The sequence below is a fragment of the Podarcis gaigeae genome, assembly GCF_964106915.1.
Source record: "Podarcis gaigeae genome assembly, chromosome: 12".
In the NCBI taxonomy this organism is placed as follows: Eukaryota; Metazoa; Chordata; class Lepidosauria; order Squamata; family Lacertidae; genus Podarcis; species Podarcis gaigeae.
In genome coordinates, this window is record NC_139688.1 from 35154197 (window position 1) to 35179829 (window position 25633).

Consider the following 25633-nt stretch of genomic DNA (forward strand, 5'->3'; position numbering starts at 1 on the left):
TGGAACACCTAGAAGTGCTTTCAGACAATGAAAGAGCCCTATATTTTATTCTCAGATATAACGCAGGCTGTCTGCATTCAAGCCACACTTCCTCCATTCAGCCGCCTGCTTGGCTGCAGCAAATTTCCATCTTAGTGACAGTTAAGCAGGTTTTTGGAGCCAATGGTCTGGCTCGCACATTGTGCTAAGTCAAAGCATGGCTTAGCATGAATGTGTGATCACGTGGGAGATTGCAGCTGCTTTGCTCCACCCTGGTTGTTCTGCTGCTGTCTGAACCTGGGCTTGTGATTTAGCTTTCTCCAAACTACAAGCTGCGACCTATGGCCTCCAGCTTGTAGTTTGTCCAGTGAGAGCTAAACTGGTCCCTGATAACCTCAGTTACCAGGACACCAGAGTTATCAGGAATCAGAATTGTCTGCAACAGCGCTTCCTGGGGCATTTATGCTAGTCTGGACTTAGTCCCTCTCTCAAAAGGCTTTGTATTGTTTTGAAGCATTACGCATATTTAGAAAGCTATGTTTTGTAGGACAGTAGACATGTTGCCAGAAAATCCCCTCGAAAGGAATATATCAGGTAGCAGCTTGCATATCATAATTCGTCACCCATAGCACAGTGTCCCTTAGAATATTCCCCCATTATGTTTTCTGTGTAGAATTAAAAGCTCAAAACATCTGACCGCTCAATATACTGTACAAAGAACACACTTTATGGACACTAGGCAGTAAATAAAATGAAATAACTTGAAGTAAATAATGTCTAATTACTGAATTGTACGAATGTGGAGTAGCAGCCTAGACTAAAGCTCACTAAACCATTTCTCAATTAGTTTCAATTCCCTGAGAAATATTTCAACACTTGACATGCTAGGGTACCATTACAGGACATTGCTCAGTAAACTGGTCTATCTTGATGAGCAATTTGCCTTTCTGGAAGTATCATAAGTTATTATAATTGTATTTTAATATCTACTCATAAATAATTTTTATAATCATGAAAATAGATACATCCGCTATACCACAATAAACAAACAAAAAGCAGTGTATCATTACATAACTCAAAATCATAAGCTACCAAATAAATAAATAATTTCTTACCACAATATAACTGTAGAACAATTTAACTGGAAGAGAGGAGATAATTCATTGCTCTATAGACTATGGCTTCCCTCCCTTCTTACAGATCACTTTTCCTGAACTGTTCATAGTGGCACTCGAGGTACCAAATCTGGAGTTTAGCTGTCGTGCCCGTGAAGAAGATATGTGACTTCCTGCTTCAGATGAAGTATAGAACAAAGGAAGTAATGGGCAGTGGTCACCAACTGTTTTGGGCCCATGGATATATTGCTCTGGTAACCTCTAGGTTAGATTATCGCAATGGGTTATATGTGGGGTTGCCTCTGAACACGGTTTGGAAACTCCAGCTGGTGCAGAATTCGAAGGCCAGGTTGCTCACCAGGACAACAACAATTTGAGGACATTACACTGATCCTGGCTTGACTGCACAGGCTGCCAATTTGTTTCTGGGTCCAATTCAATGTAACGTTTCGGACTGATAAAGCCTTAAATGGCTCAGGACTTAAATAATTCACTCTCCCCATATGAACTGACCCGGACACTGCGATCAGGAGAGAGTTGGAGGGTGGCAACATGGGAGCGGGTGTTTTCTGCAGTGGTTCCCTATTTGTGGAATGCTCTCCCCAAGGAAACTCGCCTGGGGCCTTCATCGTCATCATAGTACAGTCGTACCTTGGATCCCAAATGCCTTGCAAGGTGAATGTTTTGGCTCCCGAATGCTGCAAACCCAGAGGTGTGTGTTCAATCGGAAGCCACGCCTTGGTTTCTGAAAGTTTTGGAAGTCGAATAGACTTCCGGAATGGATTCTGTTCAACTTCCAAGGTAACACTGTATTTTGAAAAGATATTCATTACATATCTTTAGAAGCCAGGCCAAATCATCTCTCTTAAACAGGCGTTTGGCTGATTAACATTCTATGGTCTGTGGGAGGTTCCTTTTACTATTGGTTCATTTTATTTTACTGCACTTTTATTATGTATTTTATGTTTTTAATTTGTATTTTTATCTTGTGAACCACCCTGTGATCTTCAGGGTGGTATACAAATTTAACTTAACAATAACAATAACAATAACAATTTTACAAACCAGAAAAACAATTGGGGGCCCTACAAGCATACCTCCCCAGCTGTCTCTCTTCCCCTCTGCAGTGATTAGTTGGGGGGGGAACACAACACATTTTATTGGATAAGGCAGGCTTCTTTCACACCAAATTTAAGCTGAGTGTGTGTGGCAAGAGCAGGTCCATGAAAGCACATTATGTGCTTACAGGTGTCACAGTAACATGTGAACAAACTGAATTTTAAAGACACTACAGATAATTATAGTGAAAATGACGGAAAATTCAGAAGAAAACACATTAACACAAACTTTATATAGCCACCCACAAACTGGCATACTAATCTATCATCAGAACCCTCTTTTACAATCAGCCTAATAATTTCAAACTGAAAAAAGAATGCCTGAACCTTAAGATCTTGGGGTTTGCCCCTTTCTCTGGAACATGACTGTGTGAACGATTAAGGATGTTGGATGGAGTCCATAAGAAGTTTTCTTCTAAAAAAGAGATTCTGCCAATGCAATTTGTTTCACAGCCAAAGTTGATTACCATAACTGGAGTTGAGGCAGCAATGATTTCGCTGTGGATGTGTAGCTTATCTAACTCATTTTCATTATCTGGAACACAGTGTTCTACAATATAACCTGAAGGGGGCCTGATCTTGCCACAACATGCAGAATGAATTTGAAGGAATCCGAGACCTTTCCAGCCCCATCATTCTAAGATACCAAGCCTAGGTTCTGTATTAATAATTGCATACAATGGGCATTTAAGGAAACAGCCAACAGTTACCAAGCTTTATTTTAGAGCAGCAACATGGAATAACCAGTGTAACATGATGTTACAGTGGAAATAGAATGCCATGTAAATATTTTAAGTGCTTTTGAACCACATCTGTAAATTTTCTGCTGACGGATGTTTCCACAAAGGAAACTAAATTCACCACAAATTACACATTGCAAATGATTCATTCAGCTGTGAGCAAAGCTCTGCAGAAACAGCTCTAAGAGTGCAACTTGGTTTGATTAAATATAAACAGGATTCCATCTATAGTCTTCATCTGAATTTTAAATATATTCTGCCATGCAGCAGATCTTCTTGTTCTACTTTTTTTCTAAAAGGGACTAACACTTCATCTCACGACTTTTAAACTGTCCCTCTTTGTTCTATCTCACACATACATTCGCATCCTATAACAATACAGCAGTGCCTCAGTTTTCGAACTTAATCCATTCCAGAAAACCGTTCGAGTTCTGAAATGTTTGAAAACCGAAAACTCAACAGCTGACAGCTAGGCCTCAGGATCTTACACTCAGCGGAAGCCGCGTGGCATGTATGACTTCCAAGGCGTGTTCAAAAACCAAAGCATTTCCTTCTGGGTTTAAGGCGTTCAAAAACTGAAATGTTCGTCAACAGAGACGTTCAAAAACCGAGGTACTACTGTATTTTATAGCACAATCCAGGCAGACAGGGGCTGGGCTGAGAACTGACTGAGGTTGATGGGGCAACGCTTCCACTGGCAGAAGCTCTGGATGAGTTGCATTAACATAAAACTACTTGTATATTTATGCAAAAAGGTAGGTTCAAGGTGGTTTTAGCCATCTTCCAAAAACAGAAGAAACAATGGAAGTAAAGTGCATAGTAAAACATCACAATTTCCCAAATCCAACCTAGATCAGCTGCCTAGGGAATTATTCTAACTCAATATAGTACTGTATTGTATAATATAATAATTCTTCATTTATCCTCACAAATGAGAGCACTCCCCCATGACAAGGGATCATAATTATATTTTACAGTTTCCAGCTGGAAGAAAACAGAGGCCATAACATGATTTGTCCAATATTACACATTATTTTTTCCTTGAATGAGCTGCAATCTGTATATCACCCAGGTCCAGATCCATTTTCACTATTCTGTTGGTATCTTTCTTTTCCAAGGTATTGTGACAATACCCAGAGTCTAAAGCCTTTGGGTCAGAAGCCTCTTAAAGAAATGATAATTAAACCACATTCTATAAAACACCTAGCATCATTTGAAAATTTAATTTTAGACACAAACGAACATTAAAAAAACTACTATCTACACTTCACAAAATAATTAATGAGTTAACAATTGAACAACGTAATTTTATAAAATGACAATGGGAATCTAACCTAGATATATAAACTGAGGAGGTGCACTGGAATAATTTGTGGGCTAAAAAACCTTTTAAATCAGTGTCAACTCGAATATGAGAGAACACATTTAAATTACTACATCGATGGCATCTGACACCATTAGGATACAGCTACATCAGCAAAACACTCCCACCCCAGTGCTGGAGAGGCTGCAACAGGATAGGTACAACATTCCACATGTGGTGGGCATGTGACCATGTACAGCCCTTCTAGCGGAGTGTATTTATGGACATAAGCCATATCACGGGGTCAACATGTAGAATGTACCCCAAGTTTGGGGCTATTAACCATTTTCAGAGAAGAGTAACTGGACGTCTGTTACAAGTAATTAACCACTTTTCTTCTGGTGGTGGCATGCATACTAGTAGCACAGAAAGGAATGGAACCTCTGCTTATATCTCACTGGATTGAACAATACAAGAGACAGATGACTTTATTAAAATTTGACATCCTCTTATAAAACATTCCATTGATAATTCCACTGACCTTATTAAAATTTGGCATGCTCTTATAAAATATTCAATTGATAATCCTGAAAAATGGCATCCACTGGAATCACAAACTGGATTTGGCAAAACTTAATAGACTGATCTGTCCTGGGGGAAAGGGGGGGTAAGTTGGGATGGGAGGGAAAATCTATGTAATTGTGTTTATACATTGAAAATTAACAAAACTTCTTATAAAAGAAAGAAATGACCAGGGCTAATAGCCACTGATAGTCCTATCATGCTGTCCTGGCTACTTTGGGTGGGAAGGAAAGATATAATTTGAATACATGAATGATAAAAAAATCATATTCCATTAATTTGTTAAACTCTTCAGTAAAGCCATCTAAGCTAGTACTCATCTTGCAGCAATTAATTACATGTTAATTGTATGATGTATGACAAATTTGTTTTTGTCTGACTTGAACCTGTCACAAATACATTTTAGGATGACCTATAAATAAGTAAGTAGCAACCAATTTTTATTTTATAAATGTTGTCTGTGTGCGTGCGCACATGTGTGGTTTGAGATGAAAAACAAGATGTTATTTTGTGTCCTGGGAGTGCCCTGGGAAACTGCGTTGAGATTTATTTTATCATTGGCGGGTTTCAAGCAGGTTTCTCTGCAAGAGGAGCGAATATACATCTCACTTGCAGCTTTTATCCCGTATGATGGATTGTGACAGAATTAAAGTTTAATGTAGGAGGGGAATAGCATGGCAAAACAGTGACCAGATGACAGACTACACATAAAAGCGGGGCTTAGTATGCAGAAGTTTGAAGACTGTCATTTTATGCTCACATCTCCTGTGACCCTATTTGGCACTGTAGACTGCATATAATTTATCACAAGTGTCTCTCTCGCTCTCTCTCCCTGAAACCGGGGCCTTTACTAAACTTCCTTCAGTGCATACTGAAGGAGCACAACACAGCCATGGCACCTCTGAATTTCCACCACCATTGGGGTGTGTACCACAGAGGTGTTCAGGCGCAAGCCTTGCTGCTCTCTTTGCTTCTGGCATGAGCTCATCCTCTACTAATTGAAAGGTGAAACAAATGGGAAACATTGACATCGGAGCAACACATAACCACATTTTCTAATCAATGCTAAGAGTAGCTGGCAGGGCCAACTCCTGGGAAAAGTGCCCTCTGACAATGGGTTTACCTGGCCATGATGAGCACTGGCTGTACTCAAAGTTGTGCTAGGTAGCTAAATTTAGCCACCATTCCCCACCATTCTCCCAATATGGGCCTTATGGGAAATTAAAATGGCAGCTAGACCCAGTTGGAGCACCAAGGTCTGAAATTTTAAAGGGGGAATCTACAGCAAGCATCTGAGGTGGACCCTGAAGGGTTCTTGTCAGCCGCCTACAGATGCTGGGTGTTGATGGCAGCATTGACAGGCTGTGCAGACTAGTCTAATCTGCTTTCTATGTCAAACTCATCAATCTACTTGCCTTTGCCCGCCTACCACCTTTTCAAGAGAAGAGAAGAGAAACCCATCTGAGAAAACGAGGTGGAAAGGAACACTAATCCCACATGTCTATAGTGGCTATGATGTCATGAGCTCGTTTCCCTGCTCCTTGGCCCTCTTTCCTGTCAGAATACAGCATGTTCTGGTCGTCTCATCTCTGAGAAGAAAGATTGTAGGGCTGAAAAAAGGTGCAGAAAAGGTCAAGCACAATGATCTAACATCTTTCCTACGCTAATGCATTTAAAGGAATTTAACTATAATAAAATATATCTGAGGGGAAACATTACAGAGGTTTTTATCACTATTCAATGTACACTGGGTGGAAGATTCCTCCCTCTTCTCTCTTCAATAAAATAACTCCCAGTCACCAATTGAAGCGGACTTTCAGGAGATTTATGACAGAAAAGGACATATTTCTTTAACTTGTGAAGTTGCTGTTACAAGACGTGGCAATAGCTAATATCCACTGTCTTATGACATTGTAAAGCTATTTAATCTGGTGCCTCCGGTAGCTAAATAGAACCTGCTAGTCACTGTGGGAACAGGACTCTGGACTAGAAGGGCACTTGGTCTGTTGCCCCAGGGCTCCTAAGAGAATCTGGGCCAGGAATCAATTCAAGCAGCGGGAAGAGGGGAGAGATGATGAGATTTTGGATTGCAAAAAAACCACACACATTGGAGAAAAGGAATACCTGGCCATGATGCATTGTTATCAACCGAGGCACAGATAAGGGAATATTAGGAATTGGAAAAAATAAGGACAAGGTAATCTGGTATCTAAACACAAATCCCATTATGCCAACTATACTTTCACGGTCAACAGACTAGTTTATTTTCCACAAATAAAGCATCAATACTCCAAGGTTTGGGGGGACGCAGGTGGCGCTGTGGGTTAAAGCCTCAGCGCCTAGGACTTGCCGATCAAAAGGTCGGCGGTTCGAATCCCTGCGGCGGGGTGCGCTCCCGCTGCTCGGTCCCAGCGCCTGCCAACCTAGCAGTTCGAAAGCACCTCCGGGTGCAAGTAGATAAATAGGGACCGCTTACCAGCGGGAAGGTAAACGGCGTTTCCGTGTGCGGCTCTGGCTCGCCAGAGCAGCGATGTCATGCTGGCCACGTGACCCGGAAGTGTCTCCGGACAGCGCTGGCCCCTGGCCTCTTAAGTGAGATGGGCGCACAACCCCAGAGTCTGTCAAGACTGGCCCGTACGGGCAGGGGTACCTTTACCTTTACCTTTACTCCAAGGTTTATTACTGATACTGTACTTTTAGCTAGGGTTTCCCAAACTTGGGTCTTCAGCTGGTTTTGTACTACAATTCCCACCATCCCTGACCACTGGTCCTATTAGCTAGGGATGATGGGAATTGTAGTCCAACAACAGCTGGAGACCCAAGTTTGGGAATGCCTGCTTGAAGCAATTTCATTTCTGTTCCTAGATATTTCTCAGCTCTGTTCAGGTCTTTTTGTTCTTTTACTTGCTTCTGTTTCTGTTAAAACAATTTTAATTACAAATTGCAACTTCCACCATTACACAGCCATTTCTGTGCAGCCATATCGTAAGACCACCTGGGTCGGTGACAGACAAGATTTTTATAATCTCATCATTATATTCTGCATAACAATAGCTCATGCTAATCAGCTTCCTTTGAAAACTCTGCAGCACTCTGAACCCAAATCAATTCCACACTGGGTTTTAACATTTCAATATGTAGGGAACACAGACGTATAATTTTAAATAAATCTACACAAAGCCATAACCTGGGGTGGGGTGTGGGGTATTAACTTGTAATACTAACATGCTGAATCACAAGTATTCAAAAAATGTGAGTTATAAGTGTGATATAAAACTGAATGTTGGCCTGAAATAATAGCAGTCCTTAAATTACTGCTTAGGATGGAGGAGTTAGAACAGATGCTGAACTATAACTCCCATCAGCTGCAACAAGCATGACAGTTGTAGTTCAGCAATAACTGGAGGGCCAAAGGTTCCCCATAACTAAGCTAGAACCAAGAGGCCTAACACAACTTACAAATCTCTGTTTTAAAGTCTGTAAGTTTCAGGTGCTCATGGATAAGAGTTTTTGATAAAGATTTGTCTTTATTTTAAAAAAGCCCTTTTCCTTTTAAGTAATAGAAAAGATGCCTTGTGAAACACATACATAAAACAGTGGTACCTCAGGTTAAGTACTTAATTCGTTCCGGAGATCCGTACTTAACCTGAAACTGTTCTTAACCTGAAGCACCACTTTAGGTAATGGGGCCTCCTGCTGCCGCCGCACTGCTGGAGCACGATTTCTGTTCTCATCCTGAAGCAAAGTTCTTAACCTGGAGCACTATTTCTGGGTTAGCGGAGTCTGTAACCTGAAGCGTATGTAACCTGAGGTACCATGTACATCTGAAAAGTCTGAAAAGACTGAAAAGACAGTCCTGCTTCACTTAAGAAGATGTATTTTTGCTATTTTAACATGAGGGGAGGGGAATCAACCAGGGCTTCAGCAAACATTTTAAAAAACGTGTTAGATATCCATTGCTCTCTGGCTCAAGGTTGTTTATCACTTCCTTAAACTAAAATTCATAAAATGAGATAAATTAACAGTCATGCCTCAGGGCAGAAAATTGCCAGGCAGGGGGTTCTCTAGACATGACTTCTGAAAAATCTGTGCAATGTTCCAAATCTTTCAGTAGTGCAAATGCATTGCCCATCAGGTTTTAATAAGAAGGCGGTGTTGTTATTTTTAAAAAAGGACCAGCAACAAAGACACCGAAGCATTGGAATATATGTACTTTAGCAGCCTGTTATTACAGTAGTGAACTGAAACAGCAGCTGGACCTATTTTGCTGGAAACATGCTTTTAATACCAGTTACAATTGCATGACCAAACATTCAATGCCCTCATGCTCTTGACCACAGTTAAGAGATTGTAAATGGGCTAAAGGATGATTCATGTTTCTCAGAAGTGAACTTCCCCTTTCCCATCTGTGATTAGCAATTACATTAGCATGAACATTAAGCCAAACCAGGGTATCATTTAACCAAGAATTGAAACAAATTTTAGCAATTCACCCTGGTTTCAAATCCTACCTAAGCGGGAATTCTGCTTTGCATTCATGCTTAACAACGCAGTTAAAGAGGGATAGTGAAATTCCCTTCCAAGAGGGTGGGTTTTTTGTTTTTCTGCACTGAGCCTCTGTGGAATCATATAAAGGTAAAGGTAAAGGTACCCCTGCCCGTACGGGCCAGTCGTGACCGACTCTGGGGTTGCGTGCTCATCTTGCTTAAGAGGCCAGGAGCCAGCGCTGTCCAAAGACACTTCCAGGTCACGTGGCCAGCGTGACGAAGCTGCTCTGGCAAGTCAGCACCAGCGCAGTGCATGGAAACGCCGTTACCTTCCCGCTATAAAGCGGTACCTATTTATCTACTTGCACTTAGGGGCGCTTTTGAACTGCTAGGTGGGCAGGAGCTGGGACCGAACGACGGGAGCTCACCCCGCCGTGGGGATTCGAACCGCCGACCATACGATCAGCAAGTCCTAGGCACTGAGGTTTTACCCACAGCGCCACCCGCATCCCATGTGGAATCATATAGTTATACTCAATTTTTGTTTTGAAGAACAATAATTCATATGCCCAACTGTGGACATGCGCATCTTTGCAGTTTATGTGGGTATAGCTTTTCTATTTGAAGAAAGCTGTAAAGCGAAAACTAGGCTTTAACATGAAAAATGTCACACCAACATAAGGACACAATATGAGAGAGAAAATGAAAATTACATTGGTTTTCTGTGTTCATGGACCTTTTCCTCCCAACGTGTAACGTGCTGATAATGCATTAGAGTAATTGCCGCACAGCTGTATCCTCCAACAATGGATGCATAGAAGTCTCTCTGCACCAAAAGAGCAAGTCATCTATTTATTTTAGACATTAGGGTACCCAAATTAGTTAATTATTTATCCTACACTCGGTAAATTAATATTCCCATTTTGGGAAATATTTAAGTAGTCAGCATTCAGTATGCTTGACCTTACTTTGAAGCCTGAAAAGAGAGTTAATATCTTTTGCCAGAGTTATGTACCAATCACTGCAACTATTAAACATGGTTGCTAACTTGAAGCTACCCGAACATGAAAAAAGAGTTTGATTAAACATCCTTTATTTTAAGTGGCATGCATCCATACTAGATGGAAAAAATATACTACTGTTCCAATATATTTGCACAATCATTTATGTCTTTTTATTTATGGACTAGGAATAATCACTAGAAGCTATCCAGGCCCCAACTGCCTAGGGGTGAAGAATAAAAGTCTGCATTTTATATTTCCTTGCTAATAATTCAAGAGATGGTAACTATTTCATTTGATAGGCAAGTAGTGACTCACTGTGCTCCAGCTCATCCTTTTGTTCCTATTTATGCTCAGAAATCAAAGCTTGGATGATTTCCAATCATATGTAGAAAAATAACTTCTTCCAGGAAAGTTTGGTCTGCACCCATTTCCATAGCTATCTCATAGCTGGGATAACCTGTATTATTACCATTATCTAGACGCAAACTATGGCAAGTTCTTATAGAAATGGGAGTGCCTGATCACCTCATCTGTCTATGTGGGACAAGAAGCTACAGTTAGAACTGTATATGGAACAATTGATTGGTTCAAAATTGGGAAAGGAGTACGGCAAGGCTGTATATTGTCTCCCAGTTTATTTAACTTATATGCAGAATTCATCATGCGAAAGGCCAGGCTGGATGAATCCCAAGCCAAAATTAAGATCGCCGGAAGAAATATCAACAACCCCAGATATGCAGATGACACAACCTTGATGTCAGAAAGTGAGGAGGAATTAAAGAGGGTGAAAGAGGAGAGCGCAAAATATGGTCTGAAGCTCAACATAAAAAAAACTAAGATCATGACCGCTGGGCCCATCACCTCCTGGCAAATAGAAGGGGAAGAAATGGAGGCAGTGAGAGATTTTACTTTCTTGGGCTCCACAGAGCTCACTTCTGAATAGACAGCTATAAGACTGCACTGCCGATTAATTACTTTTTCCCCACTCACGTTTTCAAAGGATAACATAAGAATGAAATGTGGGGTTCTCAGTCATATAAAGAGCCTTGCAGACCACTGCCCATCTCTGCTTTCAAGACTGAAACACAGCAAATCATCACTATACTGGCATCCCCCTCTTCCCACCACCCATCAAAACAAACAACATTTTCTTTTTGTCCTAGTTGTATTGAGCACATTCCATTGACAGTAAATGACAGAGATTGCTTCATTATGTTTTTCTCTGATTACTATTGAATACTTCTCCAAGTTCATTGACTTAAGATTGGGACACGTTGGCCAGGAAGCCTTGCAATCTAAGCTTCCAAATTAATTTTGGCTGGCGGCTGGCATCCACATCCCTTTTTTGGTACAAAAATAAAGATGCTAGTAATGTGCTGGAAAGAAATCTTGCATTTCTGTGCCAGTATTGGCTTGCTTTACTTCCAACAGAAGCCATAAACAATTCATACAGGCCAAAAATAGTGTGATAAGTAAGGAGCCTTTGGAAGCTTGGAGCTTATAAAATAGAAAGAGAATTAGGCTGCAAACCTGGGAGCAAACTCAGCGGGGTTTACTTCTGAGCACACATGCATGGAATTGTGGTACTGTGCAGTTTCCTTTTGTTCATCAAGGAGGAGAGAAAGCAGCAAAGAATTAACACCTCTCACATAAGGCACGGTGAGCAAAACTATAAATGGGGTACTGCAGGGCCACCATGTTGTAATATCTATTTCATGGGTGTGGAACCTCAAGCCAGACCTCTCTGTCCAACCCTTGAGACTCTCGACAGGCTGCATACCCTGCCTTGCCCTCTACCTTCTTGAGTGCTGAGGGAGAATGGAGAGTGGGGCATTTATCAGAAACCTCTGTTTTTTTGTGGTGGGAATGTCATCGACAGTACAAAAGAATCACATCCATTGTTCCATCCACTTTTGTCTTTAGTCCCACCCACTACCTGGATGTGGTCAGTGGAAGGTTCCACACAAGAAGTCAGGCATCAAACAGAAAATGGTTCCCAAACACTGGCTTATATGAAGTGACTGGGCGAGGTCAGATGCATTAGCGCTGGGTGCCATCAATATGCCATATGAGTCAGTCTACGAAGGCACTGAATTGCTGTCTGGACACTGTAACAGATTAGATGAGGGACAATAAACTGAGACTGAATCCAACAAGATGGAAGTTCTGTGGTTGGCAGTTCTCATGTCTGGGACTTGGGCAAATTACCTGGCGGAGATGGAATGGCACTCTCTTTAAAGCAGGAGGTGTGTATTCTGGGATTACTCCAAATCCATCTGGAGGCCCAAGTGACCCCAAAGTTCTGTTGGCCAACTTTGAGTGACACACAAGCTACAGCTGTTCCTGAAAAGAGGTACCTTGGCCACAGTAGTCTATGCTCTATTAAACTATTGGTCACTGCAATGCGTTCCATGTGGGGCTGTCTTTGAAGATGACATAAAAGTTACAGCTAACGCGGAATACAGCAGTGAAGCTGCTTAATGGAACTGTGTTGGCCTTGGTTGCCCTAATGGATGACCTCTATAGAAAATAGGATGGGGCTGCCTGTATTTATTTATTTATTTATTTTAAAAATGCTATCACTCTTAAATGGCAACTGAAGCTTCCTTACCTTGCTCTTTAATGGCCAGTTGCTCATTGTGTTTGCCCCATACGTGTTTTACAAAAAACAGTGGTCCTGATCTGGTCTAACCAAACACTAATCTATATTCTGCATTTAACTCACATTTCTATTCTCTTTATGTCCTAATTATTCTTACTTAAACTGCTTTTAAGACTTATTAACATAAATGAAAGTACTACATGCGTAATTATTATCAAGGACATGAAACAATATAGCATACAGATGCAAATATACCATATCAGTGCATGCTAATACATAATTAAAAATACATCTTCCACTATTATTAATGACAAAGCCAAGGAAATGCAAGGAGAGATTTCCTTTCACACAAAAAAACCATGACAACTTCAAACTACAAGCTGATGTTACAGCCTCATAGTGACACTGCAATAAAAGCAATAATAAAAGTATTTGCTTGTTCTGTTTAAAGATGATACACAGATACAATGCAAGCAGGATAAACATTATTTGTATTTTAGTAGCCTAGGGCTATTCACAGCAACTGCCAAAGCTACAATTTCAGACAGCAAAAACACAGTATTACTGTGTAAAGACCCATTGTGCAGCCTTCATTGTTCCTTCCAGCCATCTGCTCCATGCAATAGATTAATGCTACACCTTCATGAAAGAGCTCTTTTATTTGATGCTGATCAAGTTACATTTTCATCCTTAAAGAGGTGTGACCTCAGTTGCGTGACCAAACTGTTCCATGTTTACTTAGATTTGTTGCTTGTGTGATTAGTTTAAATGAATCATTACTAAATATTGGTGGTGGTGTTTTACTTAAAAGATAGCCATTTCACTCCACTATCACCTCATGTTTTAATGTTCCCTGATCTTTTATTTATGCACAATACACATGCTCATTTCACAGGCTTTTGAACACAAGCATCAATAATATTCTATGGCTTTCCCTCAGAATTTCTGCTGTGTACAATTTGTATTATAAAATATACTAACTGAAGTCTCTCCTGAAGAGCAGCTTCTGCATCTACAAGACTTTTAGATTACTACAAAACATTGTAAGTGGGGCTTTGAAAGCTACTCAGAAACTTCAGTTAGTTCAGAATATGGTGGCTAGATATTCAATTGGAACTAGCTGACTGGATCATATTGCTCCATGATTCAAAAACCTGCACTGCTTCCAATTTGTCCCCAGGAATTCAATCTGCCAGTTTTAATCTATAAATCCCAAATTGCTTGGGACCAGGCTATGTAATTCCCCCCAAAACTATCTGTGCTTTGAGACCCTCATGGACTGTCAAGTGTTCACGTCACATATGCAAATACTGACCAACATCACACACTGCCAACTAGGTTGCTAAAAAAAAAACTTTGAACGAACTGTCTGTAGCCATGATTTGTTTCCCAGACCCACAGAACAATCTGGGGAAAAAATGTTTTCTGTTGGTCATTGCTAATTTAAAAACAGACAAGTCCAGAAAAGGTTCCTCACAACTTGCTCCAACATGTATATGACGGTACTGGGGGAGGTCATGGGGAGTTGCGTACCCTGATGCAGTTCCCCCTCCCCCAGGAACCAGGACTCAGAACATATTTGGGATTAAAATGGCCACAACTTTATTGAATTCAGATGTAGACCTTGGCATAGGCACTGGGCATGTATCCCTTTCAGCCCCTTGCTGGGGGTCTGAGGCATGACAGGGTCATTTGGGGGAAGATGGGACCAACACAAAGCATGTGTTTGTGCAGTTGATCCCTCTCCAAATTGCTGTGGGGGGCTCTATGGCCCACCCATCGTGCGCTTCTGAACAGAGACTCCCCTCATGACCCCTCTAATGAAGTACCCTGTTACTGCTGCCTCAGAAGTGGGTAAGTCACCACTTCACCCTTTCTACGGATGTTAGGCTAAAGGATTCTGTCCCAAGGCCTAAACTGCCAAAGTTGTGACAATTGCTATGGGGAAGGGAAATTCCTTCCCAGCCCTACAAAAACAGCAACCATCATTAAGACCATAGCAACGTCCACATATCTGGAAAGAAAAAATGGTTAGCCTGCAAGAAAGAGAGAGATGAGAGGGTGGGCTGGGCAGGTGACGATCTGGGACTGACTGCGCTGCCAAGAGCAGCGCCGGACCCCTTTTAACCATTTGGAGCGGCGCAGAGCCTCCGCCCACATGGTCCGCCCCACAGGCACAAGACCAGAAATTACAAATCTGGGTTTGGCAGGAACCCAGCAGGCACTGTAGCGACCAGGGAAGAGGAGCTAATGGTAGGGGCAAACATGGCGTGGCTTCGCATTGATGGGGGAGGCATCGCGATGGGCTGCCCATGGTTGTATGGGGTAAGCTGCCAATTTGGAGCATGGCGTCACCAGTATGCTGATAACACGTAGTTCTAGTTCTTATTATCATCAGAAATAGATGCTTGGAAACAGTTATATTGCTCATTTCCCTGGTGTCTAGAGATCCTTCTGAAGCTCTCTGAAATCCAAGTTTGCTTTTACCACCATAATAATTTGGTGTCATCCACAAACTTGTCCACTTCACTGCTCACTCTAACTCCAGATGATTCATGGATACGTTTAAAAGCACCATCCCCCAATACAGATCCTTGGGGTGCCCCACCTCTTACATCTTTATTAGTGTGAGTTGATGGAAAAGGGAGAGGGAGAATGCTAGAGAGTTAAGGACGGAAGATTTGGCTCAACTTGTTAATAAACATATTGCAAAGGAGTGCTGTTTTTTAACTTTGCCATCCTTCAAATGCTGTGGGACGGCAATGAATATACGCTTTTATACTTCACAGAAAACATTACAAACAAGAAAATCTTTGTACTAGAAACCTTTGAGCCTATGCTACACTGGAAACACTGGAATGAATGTGCACAATGAACACAGAAACAGGGTTGTGCTCTCTCACTAAAAGTAAGGGTTTTGTTCTGCAATTTGGTGCATTCGGTGCTCTTGTATTCTGTAGTATTTTTATATATGATAAGTCAAATAAACGTGCATTCTCCAAGTACGGAAACATTCCCAGCTGCTAAGGAAAAAAGCCCCAGCATTCAAGGATTGTTGAATCATGGGAAGGGGTGAATTATTACACACCTGCGACCTGCAAGATATGGCTTGCTCCTATTTTGAGTGCTGTTTAAAATTAGGAAGCAGATTCCATGCAAGTTTTGAATATAGCTTATTAAACTGCTTCATCTTCACTAGTCAGGTTGACGTGTGTTTTGTAACAGTTGTCATTTATACTGAGCCTACGGAATACGACCAGAGGAATGCTAAACTATATTACTACATATGAAACAAAGGCATTTGTCCAGGGTATAAAAAGATTATTGTTCGCCAGTAGACATAGTTAGGACTTCTCACTGGGAAGGCCAACTCTAAATACTCGACTACTGGCTAGCAAGGTGCAACATCCCAGAATAGAAACAGCTTGGATAACTCAGTAAGAGATAATAAGAGACAATAAGAGATCTGAATTTAAGCTGACCACTGATTTGTTACTGGGGCAGAGAGTCACATGGCCAATCCAGGCAGGGCTGAGAGAAACTGCTGTATGAAGTCCTAAACAGCTGCTGCTGATCAGCATGGTCAACACTGAACAAAATGGGCAAAAGTGAGCCCTTCCACTTATCTTCTCTCTTTCTCCTTATAGAGTTCAGTGGCAACAGCACACACTGTTAAGAGCTATGCTGTCTCAGACGAAGAACCCATCTAGCATTGCATCCCGCTTTCCACAGTGGCCACGCAATTGCCTCTGGGCAGCTCACAAGCAGGATATGAGAGCAATAGTCTTCTTTAAGTGCTTGGTTTCCCAGCAACTGGTTTCCAGAGGCAAGATGTCCCTGATTCCAGACACAATACTCTCCCGAATACTACAGCTATATACAGTACAGTGCTCACACTATATACATCTGTATAAAGGTACAAGGCTCACTGTTTTTACATTGCAATCTTTACATAGGGAATTTCAGATGAAGTGGACTGTGCAGAGTGGCTGCAAGAGGATGGGGAAAAATTGAATGCAGGAAGAGGAGGAGCAATGCATTCTATTCTATATATTGCTGCTCTTTATGGGGTTAGGTGGGCCTTAGATCTTTCCACAATGATGCAGAAAAAGAACCACAAATTTGGAATTCTCAGGGTCCAAAAGCAATTCTGCAGACTTGCTTGAGTGCTGGGAATATTTAAAAACAAAACAAAACCACACAACTCTTAGGGTTGTCTCCAACTACTCTGAATAGACCCAATGAAATTAATGGACCTAAGTTAGTCATACCTTTTAATCTCAGTGGGTTTAGTCTTCATAAAACTTTTTAAAAACAACTTGTAGTATTAATGCTGTTACTTCTACTACTAAGAATAAGCCTGATGTGGTTTATATAGGTCATGCTCCTTACTAGCTCCTTGTTTCATAAGAATTTTCCCCCTCTATGAACACTCTTTATTGTAGACAAATACTCTCCCCCAGCACCCTCTGCTTATCCAGTATATGAGGCAAATATTGAACGAATACATACATATTTCAGTCTATGAAAAGTGGGCAGAGGTGGAAACATAAGCCTCACTTGGATATAAAAAATTATGATGATCTTAAATCCTGAAAACATGATACCACTACACACACCTAGTAGATTTTTCTTGCATGAACACCACACAGGTGTAAGTTTCTGAATCATTTCATCTCTGTGGACTAGGGCTGGGCGATAACTGGATATCAATATTGTAATATATCACCAGCTAAACCTAGCGATATACAGTGGTAGCTCGGGTTAAGTACTTAATTCATTCCGGAGGTCTGTTCTTAACCTGAAGCACCACTTTAGCTAAATGGGCCTCCTGCTGCTGCTGCCGCGCCACTGGAGCATGATTTCTGTTCTCATCCTGAAGCAAAGTTCTTAACCCGAGGTACTATTTCTGGGTTAGCGGAGTCTGTAACCTGAAGCGTATGTAACCTGAAGCGTATGTAACCAGAGGTACCACTGTATCAATGTATCATGATATCTGAAATGAGGAAAGAACTACATAGAGGCGAACAAGACAACGTCCTGGCAACTGCTACTACTTAACGGTCTAAAACTGAGAAATGATGATATTATCAATCACCTTATGGTCACTTTCAGCAGCAGGCAAGCCAAAATGCATCCAAATGAGACTTTTGGTTTTGGACTTGGCTACCAAACGGTGGCATTCAGGACAATCCAAAGTATGGCAATGAGTCATAGTGAGGATAAATAATCTGGGACTGCCAGACTGAAAGCAAGCCTGCTAGGCAGCAGAAGCAACAGCAGCCTGGCGGTGGCAGAATCAACAATAGCTTGGGGGGGGGGGGGAGGCAGAATTAGCAGCAGCCTGTCAGCAGCAGCATAATAATCAGCAATCTGCAAAGCCTTACCACAGTAATGGGCGGCGGCAGCAGAAGCGGTGGCAGCCTGCGAGGCCTTATCATGGTGGTGGCAGTAATGGTGGCCTGCAAGGCCTTGCAGCAGTGGCAAAAGCGGCAATGGCCTGTAATGCCTTGTCATAACAGTGGCAGTAGCAGTGGCCTGCAGGGCCTTGTGGTGGCAGCAGGAGATGGTGGCATAAGCAGAGATGGCCTGCAAAGCCTCACTGAGGCAGCCTGTCACAACACCTGCCACCACCTCCTACTACCTCCTGGAGGACTTGCAGGCTGCCACCACTTATTGCCTCCATGGTGAGGCCTCACAAACCCCACTGCTTCTGTCACCATGAGGCCTTGCAGGCTGTCGCTACTATTGCTGCTATCTCCCGTTGCCACCACAAGCCTCGCAGGATGCCGCTACTATGGTCACCTCCTGTCATTGCCATGAGTCCCTGCAGGCCTCTGCCACGAGGACTCGCAGTCCACCACCACCGCTCCCTGTCACTGCTATGAGCCCTTGCAGGCCACCACAGTTACTGCTGCCACTTCCCGTCACCGCTGCAAGAATTCGCAGGCCACCACTAATTGTGCTGCCACCGTGAGACCTTGCAGGTTTTCGCCACTACTGCCTACATGTACCATGGTCATGGTAAGCTGTTTTTGCTACTGCTGCTTCTGCCTCCTAGCAGGTCTGCTGGCAGTCTCAGATTATTTGCATTCACTATGACTCATTGCCGTACTTTGAATTGTCCTGAATACCACCATTTGGTAGCCAAGCTCAAAAACAAAAGTCCTGTTGGGATGCATTTTGGCTTGTCTGCTGATGAAACTGAGTGTGTAATGACTGATAATATTGTCATTTATCCGTTTGAGATCCCTAAGTAGTAGCAGTTGCCAGGGCATTGTCCTGTTCACCTCTGTATAGTTCCATCCTTATTTCAGAAATTGTGGTAGATTGCAATGTTTAGCTAGTGATAACATTGCCATTTAGCTAGTGATATCGTGAGGTTTAGCTGCTTATAACATTGCCGTGTTTAGCTGGTGAGTTATCGCAATGTTGAAAACCAGATATCGCCTAGCCCTTAAACACATTGTGATTCGCGCTATATTGCCACCACAAATATTATGAAACAATTATCACAATGTGAACTTCAAAACGGTTTTGGATGATATATTGATATATTGCCCAGCCCTACTGTGGACATACTGCTTTGCTGTTAGGAAACAGGCATCCAAAGACAATGTGGACAGAATCTAAGAAAATAAAAGAACTTCCCCATATTACTGTGTGCAAATGATCCAAAAGGAAAAGCAACGGAATATATAATAATTATGTGCAATCACAACATCAAGAGGACGTAGCTATCAACAGCTGAATATTCAACAGTGGCTGATAGCCTGCAATCTCTGTGCCTCAAAACCCACACAAGGATTTTGGAGAGAAACAGAGGTTTTCAGATTAGATTAAAGGGCTATGAATATGGAACAGGTGATGTCTTGAAAATTGGTTATTGTAATTAATCCTTTTTTGTTATGGACATTCATGACTTCACTGCAGTTGGGTATACTGTGCCGTCCTTGATCCCAGTATACAATGCAGCCATCCACCCACATTCATGCATTGCAGCTTTTGATCTCTGGCATCTCCACTAGCAAGGCTGGAACAGACCTTTGCCAGAGACAGTTGCTGGCAGAGAAGTCAATACTAGGTTAAAATGGCCTGCTGACTTGCCTCTAAATAAAGTGATTCCTTGCTGCTTTGTATTTCAGGTACTTTGAGGGTCTATAAACCAAAGAGCACATAGGTTGATTTTGACTGAACATAAAGAAGACAAATTTGAAAAAGAAAGAAAAGATTTTGCTACCCCCCCTTTTTTTCAAGAACAGAAAACTTCGCACTCAGCATAATGAGGAATAGGGTGGGGGACGGGACCAGAACAATGAATGGAAACTGCAAGGAAGCAAAGTTGATAAATTTAGGACAACAGGCACAAACCTTGATTTTAGAAGCTGCAAAGAATATTATATAAAAATGCGTGTACTTATATATATATATATTTGTGACAGTCAAATCAAGTGACTGAGAGGTGTTCTCAGCTTACAAAAGCCTATGTCCCACATCTTTGCTGAACCACAAAAACATCTATGCACCAAAGCAGAAGAAAGAAATGGACTTTAAGTGCTTTGTCAGACACTGCACATTGGTATGGAGGAGAGACTGAGAGGGATCCTCCTATGAAGGTATCATAGATATTGCTGGAAGGAACCTTGGAGGTCATCTGGTCCAAACTTTGCTCAATGCAGCATCCCTGACAGATGGCTGTCTAGCCTCTGCTTACAATATCTGCAGCAAACAAGAGCCCAACACCTCCCAAGGCAGTCTGTATTACTGTGAAATGTCTGCTTACTATTAAGATGTTTCTCCTAACGTTCCGTTGAAATCTGTTTCCTTGCAATTTCCACCCGTTGGTACAAATTGTGCTCTCTGGCGCAATGGAGAACAAGTCTGCTCAATCTTCAGTAAAAGAGACCTTCAGATATTTGAAGAGCCCTATCCTGTCCCATCCCCCCCCCCCCCCTAGAATTTGCCTATCCAGGGCAAAACAAGCAAATATTAGTCATGGGAATTGGGTTTCCAGATCTCCTCACCATCCTGGTCACCCTTCTCTGCACATACAAAGAAGATTCCTGCATTGCAATGGGTTTGGACTTGATGACCCTCGGGGTACATTCCAACTCTGCAATTCTATGGTTCTACTCCAGTTTGTCAATGTCCTCCTTAAAATGTGTTTTGCAGAAATGGACACAATATTCAAGATGCAATGCTGAACAGAAGAGAAGTATTACTTCGTGATCTGGACCCTATGCTTCTGTTAATGCTAGATTGCATTAGCCTTTTAAATCAGCAACATCACAATGCTGGCTCATGTACAGCTAAGACCAATTTACTGCTCCAAAGCCAGGTCTCCCACATCCTGGACCTGGACTGGGTGTGTGTGTGCGCGCGCGCGCACGTACACACACACTTAAAACACAAGACTTTACTTTACCCCTGAGAAATTTCATCTTGCTCATTTTTGCCTAGCATTGCAGCCTGTCAATATCATTTTGAATCTTGATTCTGTCTCCTACAATGCTAGCTATATTTCCCAGTTTCTTGTCCACTGAAGATTTGATAAACATCCCCTCTACATCCTCATCCAAGTCATTTATAAAAATGTTAAACTGCACAGGACACAGGGCAGAGCCCTGGGGCACTCTGCTCCCTTTTATTTTTTGGCTTTTGCCATTTGTTTCTTAACATCTACAGCAGCTTCTGCATATGTTTTGTTTACTCCTATATATCCACATCCTGGAGAGAGGGTCATGGTTCAACGGCAGAGCACAAGCTTCGGCTGCAGAAAGCACCAGACTCAACCCCTGAGATTTAACTACAAATGTCACGTGCCAGGCTGGGAATAATAGCTTTTGCCCAAAACGCTGGAGAGCCACTGCCAGTCTAAGTAGCTGATATTGGTCCATACAGGCCAATTGTTAGATTCAATATATGACAGTTTCATATGTATCTCATTTAAGAATGTGCCACAAAGTGTCTGGACATGACCATAAGGATGCACAGATTCAGAGATGAAATGAAACTTTGTAGATGTGCATAAAAGCAAATGTTTGCTTGTGCACAAACGGCCAAAAGTTCTCACTAAGGCCAACAAGTAGCGCAGCTCTGGCTTCGGCTTACTGAAAACAGCATATGCTAGTTTTGAAATAGCATGTGCTGGTTTTGAGCACGCTCACTTTAAGCCAATCATGGCGAACTTCAAGGTGGAGGAGGATAATGAGAGAATGAATTGGAATGTTGCCAGAATATTGCCTGGCCACCAGCCAGATTCAGACAACAGCTAGAAAAGCTCATGGATTGCAGTGGGCTCAGAGGGACTGTTAGGAGAGAAACTGTTCTACAGGATCAGTGATCTGGTGCCCTACCCAATCCAACCTTGCAGCACAAGCAAAACGTGAGCACAGGAACAGGCACAAGGCTGGCAGTTCAGAAGAAGCTGGGGGGTAGCAACAGTCAATACTGAACTGGTTGAGGGCAAGCACAGAAGGGTCCAAAACGTCCAGCCAGAGGTTGCCTCCAGTCCATCAGGTAACTATTTAGATCTATCAGCCGGACTAAACCAGGGGAATCCTGATTAAGTCAAGTCCTGCACAGGACTTTGGAAGGGACCTATATTTACTGAGAAGCTTTATGGAATCGATCCTCAACATCAAGCAGCAAAAGGGACTGCAGTGAACAGCTGATGAGAGATGCTGCTTTGCTACCAGAATGTGCGCCCTGCAGTTGTTCATATGCCTAGTTGATTTGCCTACATCCACAATGTAATATCGGAAAATATATCTCAAATCAATTTATTGAGCCACTTCTTTCAGCTTAACAGATTTTTTTTAAAAAATCATTTATAGTTCATTTATTGTACTTAGAAACGCACCCTGCTACATGGACATGACTGACAGCATCAGCTTTCAAGGGGTGTGATAAGGGTGGAAGGATGTGGAGGGGAATCAGCCAACCACAAAATATATTATCATCTCAGCCAGCCGTCCTCAAATGGCCATTTTTCACCTATAGAACAATAAAATGTTAATGAGCAGCTGGGTTTAAGTTTGAGAAACGAGGAGGTGGAAATGGAACGTAACAATGAGCTGTTGAACAGTTAAATGTTATCGGGGGGGCACTCTTTTTAGAAACTAAAAGCATCTAACAATAATGCACTACATTCCCAGGGAGTCTATCCTCGTTCAGGAGGAGTCCAAAGATGTATGAATAAAGCTGACAGCAATCTACGGGAAGAGGTTAACCAATTGCTCCGAACCAAAATGCACAAGGAACCAGAAGGGATTCCCCTTGCCCCATGGGATCTATGCAACCTAGCCAAGAGCATTCTGGCATGAACCACCTCTATTATATAGCCTATGATTTGGCACCAGTAAAATTACAAACAACATTATTATGATTATACCTGAGGAAGCACAGCAATCAGACAGCGGTGCTTTCTCTGCACAAAATATTAATCTCTGGCCACAGAGAAGCAGCTCAATGGACAGCACAATAAATCACACACTTGGTTTTTCTTTTGGTTTATTCTGTAGTAAAACCACATTGTGCAGTTAAGCACAAATGCTTCATGCCTGACAATATTCCACTGATTTGTGGACAGAGAACCTGGCTCAAGAGTGCTGTAGGAATTCACAGATGTTATTTATGCTTTAATCCTTTTAATCCTTGTAAATGTGTTTATTTTTAGTAATCTCATTTGGAAAAGAGCGCTAAGAATGTGCACTGAAGCTCCATTGAGAACAATAAGAAAAAGCAAACCCTGGGACCAACTCCATTTCCAGCCTACTACGTTTCACAGTCCTTCTGCAATCATATTGAAAACTCTGAAGGATAACCACCAGGCTGCTTTAATTAAAACTGTGAATAAATTGCAGGTGATCCTGATAAACTACCAAAGGAGCTTCAGTGACACCAAAGTGTGCATTAAAGTCGGGAGATCAAGCTGAAAAATAACCTGCACGTCAAGCAGTCTGATCAATATAATAATTGCTTCAGGCTGGAACAAAATTACAATTCCTGGTTAAAGACAGATAAGTACTACAGCAGGTGACATTGCTGCATATCGTGTCATGAAGCGAAGTCTACAAGACACCTCAGAATGCTCTGTCAAAGCACTACAAGGATGGTAAACATCTGAATTTATAAGAAAACGTACTGAAACACAAAATGCACAATAAAGACACCTGATCAATATAGCAATAGCTTCGGTTTGCATAGATTCATGGTACAGGAGAAGAGTAATTAGTATTGCATTTTGTACATGACAGCATTGCTATGGGTGCAATAGGTAAGCTATTAATTCAAAGAAGTTGGTATTAAACAAGTAGCTGCTGAGTACATTACAAAAATAACTGTGGACGTATCTGCCTAGCAGCTATAAACCTCAGTTTACTACCTCATGCGTGTCACCTCCTGCATAACACACACCCTTCTTTCAGTTCCTTGCATTTTATATATCAAGATGCAAATGAGCTACTGAAAAGGATAAAGGGGAGGGGGCAATCATTTCTTAAAAGTAACTTTTCTTTCCCAGGTTTGATCTCCTTTTGCCCAAACCTGATGACACACTAGCTAAAATGATCAAATATAAATTTGAACACAATGCACATGAAACAGTAACATCTTACGTACTGTAAATTATAATCACTTGAAGTGAAAACGCTGGCAGGGAAACATCATACTGAATACTTGCACATGGCTGATGAACTATGTGTGCCAGCAGCATCAGAGGGTGCAGACAGCTGCTTTTCAGCAGACAGTTCACGGTTGCAGTTTACCTGTTTCTTTGTCCTGCACTTCTTCCAGGTGCAAGTCGTTCAGGAGGTGCTCCAAAATCTTTTCTGGTGTCCCGGATACCACCACGTATCTGTCAGAAAGCAGAGAGTCCACAGAGTCATCCTCTGTTGAGGACTGCGAGCGGCTGCTCCATTCATCCTCCTCATCCTCCTCATCAATGTATTTAAAATAAGGCACATCAAACGTGGGCAGAGGCAGCTCCCTGCCTAGAGACAGAGCAGAATCCTTCCTCTCTATGTGCGGGTCAAAGATCCTCAGCCTGGAACTTCCCATACTGCAGGGCAAAAACAACAAAGGTATTCCCCCTACATACTGCTCTGCCTTTCCCCTTCAGTTCTGCTGCCAGCAACCGAGTTCATCTGGCTGCTGAGGGGAGCTCTGCAGTCAGCTTGTGAGCGCGGCTGTGTCTGAGCACCCAAGGAAAAAACTCTTACCTCCAATCACTCTCGGCACTCCCTGATGTGGGGGCTGGGCTATGTGACGACACTTTCCTAAGCACCAGCACATCTTGGTCCAGTTCCTTCACTTGAATAGTAGTCACTTCATCATCCAGCTTTAATTTGGAGAGGGGCACAAATGACAAAGAGAGAGAGAAATGAGTGAAATCTCCAGGGACTGACAAAAGGAAGGTGGGGGAAGCCCTGATTAGAGCTACATTTTCTCTCTCCCTCTCTCTCTCTCTCTCAGTGCCGCGGTTTGCAGCAGTCACTGCCCTTGATTTACATTCTGAAAATTCACAATGCACCAGAATTTTAGCAGAGCTCCCCTTTCCCAAAGGCACAGAGAGTGTGTGTCTACGCTTTAACTGCAAAATACAATATTCAAGCGCATAAATGAAGCGGGTGGTTAATAACAAGAAAGGAATTTTAGTATCTTTACCAGTTTCCAGTTTGTTTCAATGGCCTGCTGTTCACTG

At 42.1% G+C, this 25633-nt stretch overlaps 1 protein-coding gene and 1 long non-coding RNA gene across 4 annotated transcripts in view; both read right to left on the bottom strand.

The window, feature by feature from the left end:
- The window catches only part of RAPGEF5 (Rap guanine nucleotide exchange factor 5), a 134097-nt gene that overhangs the window by 39730 nt on the left and 68734 nt on the right, over positions 1 to 25633 (bottom strand). For all 3 annotated transcript variants that reach the window (XR_014556737.1, XM_083705266.1, XM_083705267.1), the window contains exons 10-11: positions 25152 to 25270; positions 24699 to 24787 (exon numbers count right to left, since the gene is read on the bottom strand). Coding sequence is in view for 2 of the 3 variants with exons in the window: in XM_083705266.1 (XP_083561392.1) it covers positions 24699 to 24787; positions 25152 to 25270 (208 nt within the window). In the remaining variant the exon portion in view is untranslated. The remainder of the gene's footprint in view (positions 1 to 24698; positions 24788 to 25151; positions 25271 to 25633) is intronic.
- Positions 3675 to 18249, bottom strand: LOC310828266. The gene is made up of 3 exons (XR_014556800.1): positions 18029 to 18249; positions 10038 to 10150; positions 3675 to 6447 (listed from the first exon to the last, which is right to left on the bottom strand). It is a non-coding gene; the product is annotated as an uncharacterized lncRNA (long non-coding RNA).